Source organism: Haliaeetus albicilla, chromosome 18 (genome assembly GCF_947461875.1).
Source record: "Haliaeetus albicilla chromosome 18, bHalAlb1.1, whole genome shotgun sequence".
NCBI classification, from domain to species: domain Eukaryota; kingdom Metazoa; phylum Chordata; class Aves; order Accipitriformes; family Accipitridae; genus Haliaeetus; species Haliaeetus albicilla.
In genome coordinates this window covers 30,316,479-30,333,292 of record NC_091500.1, presented here as the reverse complement: position 1 = coordinate 30,333,292, position 16,814 = coordinate 30,316,479, and the positions used below count along the sequence as shown (strand labels likewise).

At 59.2% G+C, this 16,814-nt stretch overlaps 2 protein-coding genes across 10 annotated transcripts in view; both read right to left on the bottom strand.

The window, feature by feature from the left end:
* IKZF4 (IKAROS family zinc finger 4) overlaps positions 1 to 12,026 on the bottom strand; it is a 31,615-nt gene extending 19,589 nt beyond the window's left edge. Inside the window, exons 1-3 of one of the 7 annotated variants that reach the window (XM_069806367.1) lie at positions 11,788 to 12,026; positions 7,822 to 7,947; positions 3,647 to 3,701 (exon numbers count right to left, since the gene is read on the bottom strand). In XM_069806367.1, the coding sequence (XP_069662468.1) occupies positions 3,647 to 3,701; positions 7,822 to 7,869 (103 nt within the window). In that variant the 5' untranslated portion in view covers positions 7,870 to 7,947; positions 11,788 to 12,026. Of the gene's footprint in view, positions 1 to 3,646; positions 3,702 to 7,821; positions 8,632 to 11,787 lie in introns of those variants that run through there. The other 6 variants (XM_069806368.1, XM_069806372.1, XM_069806370.1 and 3 more) reach the window with 6 other exon arrangements.
* Positions 12,027 to 12,757: 731 nt separating this feature from the next.
* SUOX (sulfite oxidase) lies at positions 12,758 to 15,567 on the bottom strand. Of its 3 annotated transcripts, XM_069806364.1 has the most exons (4): positions 15,261 to 15,377; positions 15,013 to 15,055; positions 14,774 to 14,921; positions 12,758 to 14,295 (listed from the first exon to the last, which is right to left on the bottom strand). In XM_069806364.1, exons 2-4 carry the CDS (start codon positions 15,042 to 15,044, stop codon positions 12,865 to 12,867), a joined length of 1,611 nt encoding a protein of 536 aa, XP_069662465.1. In that variant the 5' UTR covers positions 15,045 to 15,055; positions 15,261 to 15,377; the 3' UTR covers positions 12,758 to 12,864. The 3 variants fall into 3 exon arrangements, with proteins under 3 accessions (XP_069662465.1, XP_069662463.1, XP_069662464.1); XM_069806362.1 differs by having other exon boundaries at positions 14,774 to 15,055; positions 15,261 to 15,567; XM_069806363.1 differs by lacking the exon at positions 15,261 to 15,377 and having other exon boundaries at positions 15,013 to 15,210.
* Between the last annotated feature and the right edge of the window lie 1,247 nt (positions 15,568 to 16,814).

The following is a 16,814-nucleotide window of genomic DNA, read 5'->3' as shown; positions in this document are numbered from 1 at the left end:
TTAAACATTAAGGAGAAAGAAGAAGTTAATTTCTCCTCAGTCCCTTCAAGCATAAAGGCAGGGCACAGCATCCCATTTTCAGCTCAAAGCTCAGCTCCTCTGCCAGCTAGCTTCATCCTCCAGATCCCAAAGGATCCTTCTTATCCCAAAGGATCCCCAATCTCCGTCTGACTGGAAGCACCAAGGGATAACTGAGCTGATCCTTGGCACCTAGCCCTCCCTGAAACAGGGGTCAGGCCAGCGTGAACCTTTGCACCGCCAAGAGCCTCTGCTCCCCTGGGAGGGATCACTGTCAAACCCACGCAGAGCCGCACAGACCTCAGCCAGGACCCCCTCTGCCAGAAAATCACACCCCCACCCCCACCGGGGATGGGGCTTTTCCCCTCCGTGCAGCAGGGAGTCTGACACTGGGACCCCCGATAATGGCTCCTGAGGGTGGCTCGGAGCCCCGGGAAGGTGGGCAGGCTGCCCGCTGCCGACAGCAAGAGCTGAAGCACTATCCCACCCCTGGGAGCAACCAGCGCCTGGTTTCGACGGTCTCTCAGCAATTTCCCTCTCTGATAACTTTTCAGACTTGAGATTTCAGGAAATATTGGGTCACATTTCATTTGCTCTAAAAAAACAAATGGAAACCTGAACGTCAGGCAAGAGACAGTTCGTCTGTCTGTAGCCCAGTTATCCAAGGAGCTGAGAGCATTTAACCCTGTTCTCAGGTGACAGCACCCAAATAAAAGAGGGTAAAATGGAGGAGATCTGGGGTGTTTTGGGGAGCAAAGCTGCGGCGGGAGGACAGCCTGAAAACTTCCCCTGTCTTCCATCAGCCTCTGACATGCACACACACAGGCAAAAGAAGCAGAGGCAGACTTCTGAGGGTGCTCGGCCATCCCAGGGAGCGAGGGAGGGCCAGATCCTGTGGGAAACTGCAGTGGGACGGGGACCTGATCCCACCCTGCCCGCACAGGGCATCCTTGGTCTGGGATGAGGTGGCTGGTGAGGCTGCTCTGGTGCTTTCTTCTGCACAGAGCTGTGCTGGCTTGGACAGACCAAGGTGCTCAGCCCTTCTTTACTATCTGCAAAATGGCAATGCTGCCCAGCACGCAGGACCGACACAAGCAAAGAGCAGCAAAGCCGTTATCTGCATGATCCGAATGCTGTTTCTTTGGGTTAAGCATCTACAGAAGGACTTACAGCCCAAGGAGGTGCCACCCAAGGAACCGGCATGCAGCACGGAGAGGTCTCTTGCCCGCCTCCACCTTGTTCCTACCCCCTCTGTGGTAACGACTCTGTCTCTACCAGAGCTGTTTCAAAACTGACTTATTTTCCTGTGAAGAATTCAAAGGAGAAAAAGTATTTCACATTCACGAGGAGTTTCCGGGCTTTCGGTTACCTTGCTATTTGACGAACATGAACTTTTTCTTTTTTAAGAGTTCGTTTAATTAAACATATTTCACAGAAACAAGTTTCAAGAGCTCTGCTGTTTGTTTCCTCTAGTCATTTCAGATCCACAGCAGCTCAGTGACCCGAAGCGGCTAATTGGCAGGCCTTGACCCTGACGATTAGCTGATTGTCGTTAGGCCTGCTCTGACCCCCAGGCCAGGTAGATAGGCTGGGCAGCATAGACTCTGCTCCACTAGTACCAGGGAACTCAAAAAAAGAAAATCCACCCTGGCCAGGACAGCCTGCAGAGCTCCGGTAATGCTGCGGTAATGCTGCTTTTCCCTTCTCCCGTCCTTTAACCGTTCCCCTTCCCTCCAAACTCCAGGAGCTGCTTAAACCTCAGATCCCCAGGACTTCCAGCACTGAAAGCTCACATGCACCCCAAGAGGGATTTAGGCTGTGCCGAGGGAGATGGGCTTTTTCTGTTGCCTCTTTTCGGACCTTCTTTCTGGGCTGCAGCACCTCCATGCTTGCGGGGAATCATGGACCTGCCGCAGGGACCATGGGGAAAGGGGGGAGGCTCACCCATGGAACTCCCTGAGGAAAAGCAAAGCCACAGCTCTGCAGGCGACATGGACCTCCGCGCCGAGCACACCCACACACCTCCAAACTCTGCTGGAGGATGGTGGTGAGTGCCGGGGGGACACGGTTCTGCTGAGCGGAAAGCTGAGTGAAGCTAAGAAAGCAGCCGCTTTCAGAAGGCAGCCGCCCTGGCACAGTGCGATCAGCCAGCTTCAGGGAAGCATTTTGTTATTTAGTGGAGACATTCTGGCAACTAAAATCCAAGCAGCAAACTGCAGTGAGCGCCTTGAGAAGAGCCAAGCATCTAACCCAAGCAGGGATCCTCCGGGGATCGGAGGAAATCTTCATAGAAAGAAGGAGCACACAATAACTCTGAGGATGAACTTTGTCAGGACGTGCAACATGTAACGTGATTTATGCAAAGGGGCGTTGTGCAAGGTCCCCCGCGCAGCTCTGTCAATGCACCAAGTCCCGGCCACCACAACCGCTCGTTAGAACAGCCGGGGTCCTCTCTCCCTTCCAATGCACTTCAACTTCTGACCTTCATCCCTGCTGAGCCATTCATCCCCAGCACCCCCCCCAGCTCCTCCAGCTCACAGGGCTCGCACAGAGACGTCCTCCTGCCTCTCATGTCGCTGGGGCCAGATGAGGTAATCGTGAGAGTTTCTTCTGGCTTTGCCTCTTCTAAATCTACATCAGGTCTTACTCTAATCCCCCCCTTCTCCTGAGCAAAGATGGACAAACTGAGGTGTTTTCACACTGCAAACACCAGTCCCCCAGAGATAAGAACAAATCCCACCAAACCAGCTTTCACTTACAGCCCATACCAGCTGCGAGCCAGGTTTCTGCAGGCCACCAGATAATCTAAATCCCCCCAGTGCCACCAGGGTCCCCTCTGGAGATGGTCACTGGGGCTGCAACCCCCTGCACGGCAGCTCCGGTTCATGCGAACCCGATGGTTACGGAGCAGTCTGGCATGCCAGCAGCTTCCAGCACCCAGATCTAGCCCAGCCCCAGGCTGCCTCCCCCTCTCCCCACAGACATTTCATGGCTTTATGTCTGGAACTCAGCCTGGTTTTAATCTTAACGCACACCGATAGACAACAGCGCTGGACTTGGTGAGGCGCACAGCTGAGATCACCTGCGGGGGTCTTAAATATCGCACTGCTTCCAGTCGTGGGTTTGGCATCGTGCATTCAGCGTACCAGAGAGTGGGACTAAACCACCCATTTCATGAGCACAGTCAGAAGCCCTGAAGGAATGACCAGCCTCCCTGAGACCTTTCGGCACTGGGACTGCACAGCCATCGCAGGAAATACATTTTCCTTTCGGCTTGCAGCTAGGGTTGAAACTTCACCTATTGCTGGCGTGCCAGCAGCCACCCACCGGCTCAGCAGGTGAAGACACAGGCACATAAACTTCACTGTAAACTACCAGGGCTCAGCCTAGGTACCGTTTTTTCAGTTAGCTGTTTATTCTGCCATGGGCTTTAACACTTCTCAGATACTTAATGAAACAGGCTGATGTTCTGAATACTGTTCCTCAATGCTTAATCTGTGATGGCGACAGCAGCACAGCCTCGGGCAAAGCAGCCAAGCACAGGACAGCTTATACCCAGAGGATGAGACTGAGCACCTTAAAACGTTAGCAACCCAAAATAGCCGGCAAAAATCAAGAGCAGACGTACCAGATATGTAAGATCGTCCATTACAGTCTTCTATATCCATCGTTAAGGTACTTTGCTGAAAGAGAAAGCAGAGCTCAGTCAGAGTTAGCCTCCAGAAGCTGCTCAGACTCTCCTCCTCCACTAAAACTGCCCAACAGCTTCTCGGAGCAGACGAGTTACTCTACCCCAAGTTCCTTTAAGGCTGCTTTGCAGCCCTGGGCTTAACACCGTCAACACTGACTTCACCATCAACCCCGACTTCACCATCAACCCCAGCAGACTACACTGATCCTCCCATATCTGAGCAGTGCTTTCCAGGCACTCCTCTTGGAAAGTGAATGCCAACACCAGCAGCAAGCGGTGGTCCTGGCAGCAAAGCTGCGATGCTGTGGATGAACGCCACAGTAAACATGGAGGGTTTCATCCCCCGCATGCAGACCACCACCACCGCTGCTCTGTGGCACGCATGGGAAACGGTGTTAGCTCTTAAAGCCAAACATGGGACACTTGGAGCGGGCAGAGACAGAGGAAGAGCAGCTGCCAGCTCCCCTGGGACAGCTGAGAGCTGGAGAGTCACCAGTCCAGATGGACAGACGGCCACTGCCACAGCCCCAGGAAGCAAGGTGGGCCAGCAATTTGCTTCTCCCACTCCGGCAAGGGGCTGCTGCTGGGAACCAACATGGTCACGCCAGACACTGCAGCAGGGCAATGAAGTCTTGAGCGCGGGACGTGCATAGCCAAAGCACTTGGCTTCATTTTATCAATAAAAAGAATCGGGGTTTTGGGCAACCAGACCGAATGCTAACGTACCGCGCTCTGTCGAGCAGCCTTGCAACAGCCTTTCCAACAACCACACCAAAATAAAAGGGAAATCTGCCTTATATTTTGCTGCTTGGCACCCCACGGAGATAATGAACATTTTATACATTCAAATGGCTTTTATTTGTCAATTACACTGGCTGTTTAAAAAACAAAATGAGCCCAGTTTTAGAAACAGGAGTTTTGCTGTTTAGGGCAGGCTCTAATTGGCAGTTGATAGGGTCGGAAACGGAGTGTTTGCTGCAGAGAACAATTAAAAAAAGCAGTAATTTGTGGAGATGAATCGTCTCCTTAAGAAGGAAAAACAACGTGATTTGCAGATTGTGAGCACACACAAGCAGCAGCAACGCTGTTCATTTCCCCCTCTGTTTTTCGAGCAGCTGATACATTGCAGACAGCGAGGCTTTCTAGGGGACTTTGGTACCTTTTCCAGGCTCAAAGAAATCAGTCGCTCCCTTCTGAGGGTGCTCCTTTTAAAAGCAGATTTTTAAACAATAACTGCTTCTTGAATGAACCAAGTTGTACAAGTCTTGCTCCTGGCAACACACCACTTGAGATACATACAGATGCGGACAAGGCACATTAGGCTGGGCTTATCACCCCATCAGACCTGATGACTTGCTTGATGTTAATTAAGAAGAAACGCTCTCACCGTGCTCCACTTAACTGCAGACCTCACACAGGGGCTCGCTGCTTTCGGGGAGGCTTTCACCAGCTGAAAGTATACCAGTATACACCCAGTCCAGCCCAGCGATACCCTGTGGCAGGTCCCACCCAGGGTGTTTTTCCAGCCGTCCCCGTGCGGTTTGGTGACAGGCCAGCAAGGTGATGACCCCCCCTCCATCACTGGTACCCAGGATCCCAGTGCTGCAGGTCCCGAAGCCTGACCGGGGAGATGGAGACACCCGGTTCCGATCTCCCCGTCGGCAGCAGGATGCAGACTCCCAGACCTGCTCCAAATCTGCACATAAAAAGTGCCTCGTACCCCGGGCTGCCACAGGTACTGTGGGAATTACATTGGTTATAGGGGCTGCGCAGAATAAGGAAGCACATGGGCTAGTGCCGTAACACCTCCACTATTCCCTTCCCTGCCATCTGTGTCACCCAGACAGAGGAGGACACCCTGGCATGGATGGCAGTCTCCCAGCCTGGGCAGCGAAGGAAAAGCCAAGCACTTCAGAGTTCCCCTTCCCACCCCATGGTGGCTGTTAATTTCATGAAATGAAAATAATTCAGGTTGAAATCTCTCTCTCAAGCACTGGGTTACACAGGAACTGTGGTTTAAAATGCATCCTGCGGCTTTATTTTTGTTGAACTCTTAATTTTGCTTTTCTGCATTACGCACACCCGCTCAGAGATCTGTCTGCTTTGCACAAAGGGCACAGCAACGCACTAATAAAAATCAATTTTATTTAGAAAGCCCTTTCTCTCCTGTACTCTGCAGAAGCCCTTGAAAATACAAAATTAAACAAACAAACAAGCACCAAGTGATGGTCCAACGCGCACCACAGGTGAACGCACAGCATGGAAAGCTGCCAGCATCGCCCCCTCCCGAACCCCTCACCGCCTCCCAGGGACCCGTCCCACCCCAGGCTCGTGGCTGAGGCCAGGGACAAGCAGGACCCCGGTGTCCTCCCTAAACCACAGGCAGCAGACAGCAAGGAGTGAGAATGAGAAATTAATTTCCCTCAAAGTAATCAGCTAATAATCAGCCAAACACAATTGAGTTGAGGAGCCAGTTCTGTAACTCCTACTTCCTACTCATGCACGCGGTCTCATTAATGTTAACAGAATGATGTGCAATAAAAGAGATTGATTCCTCGCTCCTTTGTATTTTAAAAGAGGACCCAGAGAAAAACATTGGGAGCGTTTCAGGAGCCCCGAGCCACGTGTCAGCAGTTATTTTCCTTAATTTTGGCTGAGCGTGAGGCCTTCGCAAGCAGGAATTGCAATTTACAAAATTGCAAATTAAAAAAAGCACCTAGCTCGCAAGAACCTACAGCTCTGCGGTAACGATGGCCCATAATTAACCTTTGGCTGGAAAATGGTTCTGCGTGTCGTTTGTTCCCAGAGTCCTTTTAATTTTGAAAAGCACCGCAAAAAGGCTGTGCAGCCGGACTGGCAAAACCAGTCCCATGTCACGGACCGGGTGAAAACACATCCCCGGGAGAAAGGGGTTGCTTCCAGGGATTCGGCTTCGGCTCGTCCCCGCTCGGTGCTGGCACAACAGGGAGCGACACCAGCTGCCTCCGAGCTCCCCCTCAACACCACTAACAGCCGCCCTCCATCTCCACAAAGAAGGGCAACGCCTCACCAATCCCCCTCGGAGCAGAGCCCCAGCCCGCAGCACAGCGTTCGTCCTCTCTCCAGAGGGAGGTCTTGGTCAGGCAGCGTGGCGAGGACCGGGACCAGGGCCAAACCTCCACGCTTTGGACCGTCAGGCGCAGAGAGCACGTCTCTGTCTCTGGACTTTCCTCCCAGCTTTCAGGTGTGATTGTCAACTTGGGAATCAGAGAGAGAAGTGCACTAAAATTAGAGCAGAGCGCCTTCAGCGCTGCTCGACGCTCTCCTCCCCTCTGAAATAAGGACTTTTCCCCAAGTGGCAACACTCAAGGAAAAAAAAAAAAAAGTCCTCAGAACTAGCCCAATTTAAAAAAACCTCCATTTCAGCATGATGCAATTTGTGAATGTCCTTTGCACTAATAACAAGAGGCTTCTTAAGAAGGCCAGGCCTGGGTGACCCTCCTGCACTGGGAGGAGGGCCGGGGCTTTGCTTATTCCTGGGATGGCAGAAATATCCCAGAGACTGGAAAAGTCTCTTAGATCCCACCCAGCCCAGCGCGCCGGCTGCTTCCACACACCCTCCAAAGCAGGGCTCCCATCAGCTCCCTCTGGAGCCCGTTTTAACCCCTATTAGCCTCGCAGTCGTTAGGAAAGCCACCCTATTTTCTTCCCCTCTTAACTTCTCCCCAGTGCTTCTGGTTATACCTCAAGATCTGTGAAACGACTCCTAACGCTCGGCACCAGCAGCGAAACACTTCTCCACCTCCAGACGCCACGACGGCAGGAAAAGACACCCCAGCCCAATTACACCAAGATTATTTTTAAGATTACAACATCAGCCCCCACAGAGGGTAAATACACAGCTCCTGCCAGACTTGAACAGAAACCAGCCAGAAACGTCAAAACCCTTCAGTCTGCCCCGTTTCTCTGCTGGTCTGGCAGCACGGCTTGCAGGCAGGGATTGCTTCCCGAGAGGCGCCCGGTGCGCAGACACCCAGGTCCCAGCCTTCCTCAGCTTCTGCTGCACCAAGTGCCTCCCAAACACCACCACATCTCTCTCTGTAGTGAGGTTTGCCTCCCGTCTCCCCGCTGACCTGCTGCAGGACAGCTCGGCTCGGCGCTGGTGAGACTGGCATCGCCATAAGCAGCGAGCCCGTGGCGAGAAGAGAAGTGGCACATGCAGGGGGAAGACATGCTCGGGGCGAACATCTTCAGGCCTCCTGTCGGGGTAAGAATTAGTAAGCGCTGTAAAGGTCCCCGCAGTTTCTTTTTCCCAACCATTGTTTCCATTAGCTGCCATTTATTTTCCAACGTGAGGACTTTTTTTCCACCTTTGCTGCAAACAGAAGCTCGCTGAAGAAACCATCTGCTCAAAAAACCCAAAAGTTTGTGTCACTGGAAACACTTCAAAACCCAGCGAAGGGGAAAGCCTTGCTTTCACGGAGAACCCCCCCATCCCGCAAGCGTCCCCGATTTCAATGCCGAGAAAGCAGCTCTGCCGCATGTCTGCCGTCACTGGGGAAGACCTTGGCTCAAGCAGTTCAACAGAGGCAGAAGTGAATGGAGCTGCCTTTCAAAAGCAAAAATTAAAGGGTTGTGACATGTTTTATCCATTATAAAATACTTGCCATTGTTTCCATATTTTGAAATATATTATTAAATAAGATGAAGCGTCACTGCTAAAAAAAAAAAAGTGATTTAGTGCAATTCTGCGGCTGGAGGACAGCAGCTGACAGCTCCTCACCGCTAAGCTGGGGAGAGACGAGACCCTTCGTCTCCTCCGACATTTACAATCAAGGCTACACTGGAGTGAAGCAACACCGTGCAGCGCTGGTGGGAGAGAGGCAACAGGAATATTCTTAGGTTACTGCTTTAGGGATGGGAAGAAAAACTTCCTACACCCCACTGCTAAGCACTGATGCTGGGGCTAGTCACACCAGCAGAGCTGACGCGGCCACTGCAGCCGCCTGCATGAGCCCGGCCTTGCAGCGGGGTCCTAAACCACAAAGATGGGTCTGATATCACCCCCTGTGACCTCACAGGGTATTGACTGGAGACCATCTCCTAGAGAACGCCTGCACTTCAGGTGCCTTAACCCAAGAACTGAGCAAGCATGGCTGCAATTTCTGTCCTTTTTATAAATAAAACAGGGGAAGAGAGAGAGAAAAACCCTCTGAGGATCCAGACCAGTGATTGAAGCGAGGTCCAGCAGCGGGCAGGTGAGATGCCAAGTGCTGTCTCCCATCGAAGCGGGGATGTTATTTGTCACTAATATTCACTGCCTGGAGAAGCTCCTCCCCGCTGGAACCGCTCCTAACGCTAACACGACAGGACACGAGCCTTGCCTGCTCATTGACATAAATTCGTTTAAAAGCCTGCTGACGGAAAAAGCACTATAAACCAGCACAGTGTAAAATGTAAAATTCCTCATCTTAAACACGCTCCCGAGATTCAGCGACTTCAGCGAAGTTTTAATTCAAAGCAAACTGAGGGCCGTCTTCTGCCATGTCTTTGTTCAGCATCTAAACCCGTGTTGTGCCCTCTGGGCATCACCACAACATGGATAAATAATAACCGTGAGCAACGACGCTGAGCCTACAAAAGATGAAAAGACGTTTCAGGAGACTGCCCCGGCAGCGAAAGCAGGAAAGAGAAGTTCCTTCTTCAGCGCTTACTTGGATGGACAGACAGTTACAGACAGCAGGAAAGATGCCCTGGCCTTTAGGAAGCGAAGTCGTGCTGCACTTTCAACGCTATCGTTTGCAGCTCAACTTCCCTAACGACGCTCACGCGTGTTTTAAGTGGAACTGATCCACTGAGAGCGGAGAAAAATTAATCCTCTGCTGGATGCTCCCTCCTCGTGCCCGTCCTGGTCCTCTGCCCTCGGATAACCCCGCTCCGTCCTCGGGCGCAGAGACCACGTTGGCCCCCGCTGTTCCCGTAATTCCCCTCGGGAGCACAAGCTGCTGCTGTGCAAACAGAACCAATGCTCCGGAGCCCTGCAGCTCGCTGGGTCCCCAGCTCCTCCGAACACTGATACCTTCACAAGGGCTCCCGAGCCCTGTCTGTCACGTCGGCTCTTTGAGGCCGCTCAGGTTTCCTTGAGTCCTTGAAAGCACAAGCCAAGATGAGGCCAAAAATCATTATCCCGTCCCTGCCAGCTCTGCCGCAGGACACAGCTCACCCTTCCCCGCCGCCCCCCCGCCCCAGGCACAGCCTTCACCTGAGCCAAGGGGCACGGGGTGCGACCTGGCAGATGCAGACGCTCCCTATTTTGTCCGAACCGGGACCCCGATATGTGGCAGGAAGGTATTTGCGAGCTTTTCCTGGACAACACTGCCCTTGCCCCATGGACACTGGCCTCGCTGGGCACAAAGCATAGCGCAGGGACGCTGCCTGTCCAAAGCGCAGGTGCCTGAGGAAGTCCCCCTGTTCTCGCAGTGCAGGCCCCACGTACCCAGGAGCTGAGCAACCACAAGCAGAGACAAGTTTACAGCCGGGCTGCCAGCAGCAGCTTCGGCCCAAGAGCTTCCCCAGAGCCACCACTGCCTCTTCCCATGCCCCAGGGTCTCTGGGTCCCCTTCGGCAATCCCTGCAGGGGCACTGGGTGCCAGGGCAGGGCATCAGCACAAAGCCCCTGTTTGGGACTGATGACAAATGCATTCTTGCTCTCTACCAGCAAAACGAGTCGGTCGTTGGCACCGCAGCTTCTCATCAGGAGGGGTTCAACAGGAACAGAGCCAGACAGCACCTGGGACGCTTTAGGGAACTTGTACCCCCTCTCTGCTCCTCCCCACAGTCTCCGTGGAGCTGCCAGAGCCACACGCTGCCTGTCCTGGTGCCCCCCCTGCGCAAGGGGGAGAACAGCGCAGCCTCTCCTGCCCGGGGAAACTCTCCAGAGCTGTTGCAGAATCGGTAAGGGGAGGGCAGAGGGGAGTACTGGGGGACACCGGCTGGGCAACACAAAAACGGGGAGCGAACCCTGCACCTGAGCATCCCCGTTGCACAACCAAAGAGGAGGCTCCAGCATTTACAGGCTGGTTGGGAAAACTCTGCTTGGAGCCAACAGCTTCACCCGAAAAGCAGCGCCCGCAGCAACCTTGACCCTGGAGCCACCGGCACAGGTGTGTTACAGAGGGATAAAAGCGCTCGGAAGAGGCTCACCCCAAAACCCCAAAGCGACGTCCTCCAAAACACCTCTCGCAAAACCTGACATTCCAAAAACAGAGGGGGAGAAGGGAGGGGAGTGAAACGATCCCAAACACGGAGGGAGGGAGGGATCCCTCCACAGAAGAGGGACGCAGAAGAGGCAGAAGAACTTTGGCAGGGCTCCCCACACCCGGGGCTGCAGCAGCCCTGAACACCGTCCCTCTGGTGAAGCCCCTTGTCTCCCAGAAACGTCATTTCACTGACCGCGCTGCTCCAGCATCGAGGTGGGGTCCCCCCCATGCCCGCCACAGCCGGGTCCCAGCCAGGGAGGGGAGGTTCCTCCAGCCCCCTCATCCTCCGGAGCGGCCCAAGTTTCAGGGCTGCACCCCTGCAAGGAGGGACCACCCCCGCATCCCGGGCCGGCTCCGGCCCCTCAGCTGTCCTGGGGAAAGGGGCTCAGGGAAGATTTCGGGGCCCATCCCGGGGTGCAGCCCCTGGCACCCGCCGCCACAGCAGCCCCCCCGTGGGGGGGCTTCACACCTCCCCAAAACGCCTCCTGCTCCCTGCCCCCCCCCCCCGAAGGTACAGACCCCACTCAAAATCGCGACACCCACCCCATCCGCGAGACACGAGCCCATCGCAGGCGGACACCCCCAGGCAAGAGCTCACGCTCCCCCCACTCCAAGCCAGTCCCCCCTCCAGAACACTCCCCCCCCCCAGCTTAACCCACAGCCCCAACTGCCCCCCATCACCCTCCACCCCGCACAGTCGTGTCCCCCCCCAACCTAGTCACACCCCCCTCCCCCAGCCCGATCACTCCCACCCCCTGACAGAACCCCCCCTCCCCGCCCCGGACAGCGGCCCCCGGCCCAGCTGCTCCCCCCCCCCCCCCGACAGCCCCCCCCTCTCACCGGCGGGGCTCGGGAAGGGGCCCCCCCGGCCCGGCCCGGCCACGGGGGGTGGGGGAGCGGCGGGGGGGGGGTCAGGGGCTCGGCGGCGGCGGCGGCTCCATCGGCGGCGGCTTCACCTGAGGAGGGCCCGGGCCCCCCCGCCCGCCCCGAGCCACTTCCGGCCCCCGCGCGCAGCCAGGCCGCGCAGCCGAACGCCGACGCCCTCGAGCCGCCGGGAGGTGGGGGGGCGGGGGGGGCGCCGCGCTGCCGCCATGGGCCGGCACGGGGGGCTCAGCCGAGCGCCGGCGCATCGAGCGACCGCCGGCTACTCAGGGAGGGGCAGCGGAGCGCCGAGGCGGAGCGGAGAGCGACGAGGGCATCGATGGACCCGGGGACGGGAGGGGGGGGTGAGCGGGGGCGATAATCGATAGCCGATAGCCAGTAATCGATCACCGATACGGCGGGGACGGGATCACGGGACGGGAACGGCTACTCACCGAGAGGTACCGGGGGACCCCCCCAGGAGACCACCCACGGTCGCCCGAGAGCGGCCCCAAGGGGCCCGGTACCGGGGGGGGTGTGTGTGGGGGGGTGCCCCTGGGGCCAGGGGGTCCCCTCGGGGCAGGGAGGCCCCAGGGCGGGGGGTCCGTAGGGTCAGGAGGGGTGCGGGGGCTGTACAGGCCCCGGGGGGGGGAGTGGGGGGTCCCATAGGGAGGCTGTAGGGTCCGGCGGGGGGGGTGCCGGGGGCTGGAGGGTCACGGCATGAATCCCATAGGGTGGGGGGGTTCCCAGAGGGTCAGGGGGTCCCATAGGGTCAGGGGGTTATACAGGGTCATGAGGTCCCAGGGTCACCTGGGGACAGAGGGGTCCCACAGCAGAGGGGCAGCCAGTCTGTAGGGCCACGGGGGAGGGCTGTGGGGGTCCCCCAGGGTCACCCCCTCCACCCCCTCCAATTCCCGCTTTGGCGGCGCAGCCCCAGGAAACTGCCGAGTCCATAAAACTGCGCAATCTTTATGGAGCCACTTTCACACGTCGGGGGCTGTAAAAAGCGGTGACCTTTGAGCGGCCACAGGCGAGCGGGGAAAGCTGCCGGGACGGTCAGCGGCTGACGGTGACGTGGACGCGGTGCCAGGCGTTGCTGAGGACCCCACGCAGGTTCCAAATGGGCGCCACGGTGTCGGGCTGCACGTTGTAGCTGCCGTCCACCGCCTTGCAGATGATCTCCAGCTCGGTGCCCGCCGTCACCGGCGCCTGCAGCTCCCACAGCGCCCAGGCCCAGGCGCGCCCCGGCACCGGTCGCTCGCCCGTCAACCGCGCCACCCGCCAGGTCCGGCCGCCGTCCAGCGAGACGTCCACCCGCACCACCTCCCGCCCGCCCCCGCTCCAGGCGTAGCCCTTCACTGTCAGCTCCCCCTCTGGCACCGCCGCGCCAGGGCGCGGGTGGGTGATGGCCGACTGCACCGGCAGCTCCTGGATGGCAGGCGCCGTCGTGTAGTCCACCGTGTCCCAGTCCACGCAGGGGGAGAAGCCCTTGTAGTCATTCCGCTGCCAGTGGCTGGGGCTCTCGGCCGGGCTGACGGCCACGCGCTGCAGCCATTTGACGCTGCGGGCACCCACCACGCCGGGCACCACCACGCGCAGGGGGAAGCCGTGGTCACGGGGCAGCTCCTCGCCGTTCATCTCGTAGGCCAGCAGCACGTCGGCGGCCGGGCTGACGGCACGGCCATAGGGGATGGAAGCACCATAGGGGGCCCCCGCGGCGTCGGCGTCCAGCCCCTCAAAGCAGACGTGCCACTCACCCTCCCACTCCTCGCCGAAGCCGGCGTCCAGCAGGATGTCGCGCAGCCGCACGCCGCCCCAGCGGGCCGTGCTGATGGCCCCGATGTCCCACGCCAGCCCCTTGACGGGGCGGACGCGGCTCATTTCGGCTCGGCGGTTGCCGGCGCACTGCAGCGTGGCCGTCACTTCGTGCTTGGGGAAGCGGCTGCGCAGCTCGGCCAGTGACAGCAAGAGCACCCGACCCCCTGGCCCCTCCACCCGCAGCCGGTAGGAGCTGGGATCCACCGCCGGCACCGGCAGGTGGTTGCGGGTGAAGAAGAGCTCGTTGGGCGTCAGGAAGCGCTCGGCCAGCAGCTCTGCCGGTGGCTCCGCATTAAATGGCTTCTGGCTGTTGACCCGCAGCCCGGGGTGCCGGGGGGGGTCCCCGGCGAAGGGGTCCTGGGTGGCGTCGGGGGCCGGCGGCGCCTCCTCGGGGCTCAGCTCCCCCACCTTGTACTCCCGCAGCAGCTCCAGGACATGGGGCTGGCTGTGGACAGCGTAGAGGGCCCAGAAGGGTTCCAGGGCCCCGCCGGCTGCCAGCAGCACCTTGTCGGCCCCCCCGGGGTGCAGCTCCACGAAGTCGGTGACGTCGAAGACCTCGGTGCCATGGGTCACCCAGATGCGGTCCTGGGGGGAGCGGTGCCGCCCCACCTCCTCCCGCGTGTACAGGGGGTAACGGGGGACGGGGGTGGCCTGGGCTGCCTGGGCACCCTGGGGGACCCCGGCCCCGTCAGCGGGGAATGCTGCACCCGGTGCCCCCTCCCCAGGGCGGGGGGGGTGCCCCCATTCCACCCCCTGCCCGTGGCAGGACCCTGGGGTCTCCCCCCAAAACCGGCACCCCAGTGCGGTGACTTGCAGCTGGTGGGGGGGGATATGGCACCACCAGCCCCCTCCCCAGCTAGACCCTGCTGTCCCCATCCCAGAGAGGGACCAGGGGATGGGGTGTCCCAGAGGATCCGGGCATCCTGGTGCTGCCCCCCCCGCCGGGGGACTCAGCCCCCCCCCCCCGCTATCCACATCCCAGAAAAGGACCCAGGAGCATCTCCCCCCTCCCCGGAGAACCGGGGCATCCTGGTGCTGCCCTCCCGGGACTCAGCACCTCCCCGCCAGTGCCGAGACCTCACCGTTCCGGTGCTTCTCCCCCCCCTCCCACCGCCGGTGTCCCCCCCCCCGCCCCGTTCCCGCTCACCCTCCTCCGCCGCTCTCCGTAGGCCAGGACGGCTCCGAGGCCCAGCAACGCCGCCAGAACCGGGGCCGCCCCCCGGCGTCCCCCCGCAGCCGGGCTACCGGGGGGCAACCGGGAGCAGCCGCGGCGGGGCAGCGGCAGCGGCGGGAGCCTGCGGGGAGAGCGGAGCTGACACCGGCCCGGGGGCGAGGGGGGGGGGCGGCACCGGGGTCTGCGGGGACCCCCGACGGGGCCGTTCCTACCTGCGCCCGGCGATGGCTCGGAGCAGCAGCATCGCGGCGGTACCTGGACGGGAGAGAGTGGCTGGGGCGGGCACCGGACACCGGGCACCGTTACCGGGAACCGGTAGCGGCTGAAGCTTCCCATGGCCCCGGGAGAAAGCGGGCACCATGGACCTGCGTGGGGCATCCCCGCTCTTCCCCGTCTCCTCGCTCCGGTGCCCCCCCCCCCCCCAAGCCCCATCCCGGTCCCGGTTCACCCCGCCGCGCACCTGCGTTGCGGCTCCGGTAGCGCGACCTCCCGCCCGTCTCTGCCTCTTTAAGAGAGGGGCGATGGGCGTGGCCTCAAGGGGAGGGGGACGAGCCCTCCGGCCACGCCCCCTCCAGGGCCAGCAGGGGGGCTGCGTGGGCGCGGCCTCAACCTCTACGGTTGAGGGGGGGGGGTCCATCACCCTTAAAGGGGCAACTTAAAGGGGCAACGGCCAGTCGGATTTAAAGGCGCAGCGGGACCACCGGCTGCCCACCCGCCCCCCCGCCTCGACTTTTCTCCGTAGGCAACCGGGGTCCGGCCCGTTCCTACCCCCCCCACCGCGGGCCACCGCCCAGCTGGCAGCTCTGATAAGCGTTATCAGGGCAGGGCTGGGGCCTCACACCGGTTGTTGGCACCGGGCAGGAGCCGGAGCCGTCGCAGAGCGACGGCTCCGGCTCCTGCCCGGTGCCAACAACCGGGGAAGGTGGTGATCAATTCAACCCCCCCGTGCTCCCCAATCCCTCCCTGAGCACACAGAGGGTTGTTTTTCTTCCCCCTCCTTTTCCTGGTGTTTGGTTTTACTTCCATTAAACACAGCGGTAAATCCAAGGGTTGAGTTTCTGTTACCATGATTGTTATTTAAATGCAATGGAGGAGCTTTCTCAAAGCCAAAAAAAAAAAAAAAAAATTATCAGAGAAGAAGGAAAAAAAAAAAAAAAAAAGAGTGAGAAAAGCTGCAGTGTCCCCATTTGGTCCAGGGTTTTGGCCAGAAGATGGTGGGGGGAGAGGTGGGGCTGCCGGCATGGGCTGGGGGGGGTCTCGGGAGGGTTAGGTGGAAATGGGGTGGGGGAAATGGGGTCCCCAGCCCCACTAGGCACGGTCCCTGGTTAAATACAAGTCACCGATTTGGTGCGGGGGGCTCTGTCAGCCGGACCCCAGCACAAGAGAAGACACAACCGTTGCCCATGCCACAGCACGAGGCTCTGCCGGCACCGGTGTGGCATGGCAACACCAACTCTGCCAAGGGGTGCAAGTAAAGCCAGACCCTCCTTGGGAAGCGGGGGGGAGGGCTGCCCCACAGCAGGGGCCAGTGGGGAGGCTTCATATGAGACGGGTCCCTCCGCCCCACAGCCACAGCCCCGGGAGCAAACAGGTCCCACGTTGACCCATGGCCCTGGGGGCTCCCCAGAGCCCCCCACCCTGCAAGCAGGACCCCCGGGATGGGGGCGGGGGGGAGGGGGGAAGCCTGGCCTGACCCCAAAGCCCCACGGACAGAGCGGGGTGCTCCTAGGCAGGTGCTGGGAGCAACAAGATCTAGCCTTGGCCGGGCAAACACCGGCTGCGGTGCTGGGACCCATGGCGCAGGCAGTGCTGCCCTCCGCAGACATGCCGCTGCTTTGGGGTGTCCCCGCTTTGGGGTGTCCCCTTGTCTCACGGCACCCTGACCAGAGTCGCCTGCACATCACCCAGGGGTGCTACCTGCCTCTCTGCCCCCCTTCCCGGAGAGAAGGGAGGAGTCTCTGTGGGGCCCTTCCACTCCGCTGCTGGGACCAATCGACTGATGGTGCCCAGTAAC

Coding starts and splice junctions, on each gene's coding strand:
- SUOX (XM_069806362.1), bottom strand. CDS start 15,437: ATGGACCCCCCCCCCTCAACCGTAGAGGTTGAGGCCGCGCCCACGCAG. Junction 15,056..15,260: donor CTACCGGAGCCGCAACGCAG/GTGCGCGGCGGG, acceptor TCTCCCGTCCAG/GTACCGCCGCGATGCTGCTG. Junction 14,296..14,773: donor ACGGAGAGCGGCGGAGGAGG/GTGAGCGGGAAC, acceptor GGGGTCCCCCAG/GGTGCCCAGGCAGCCCAGGC.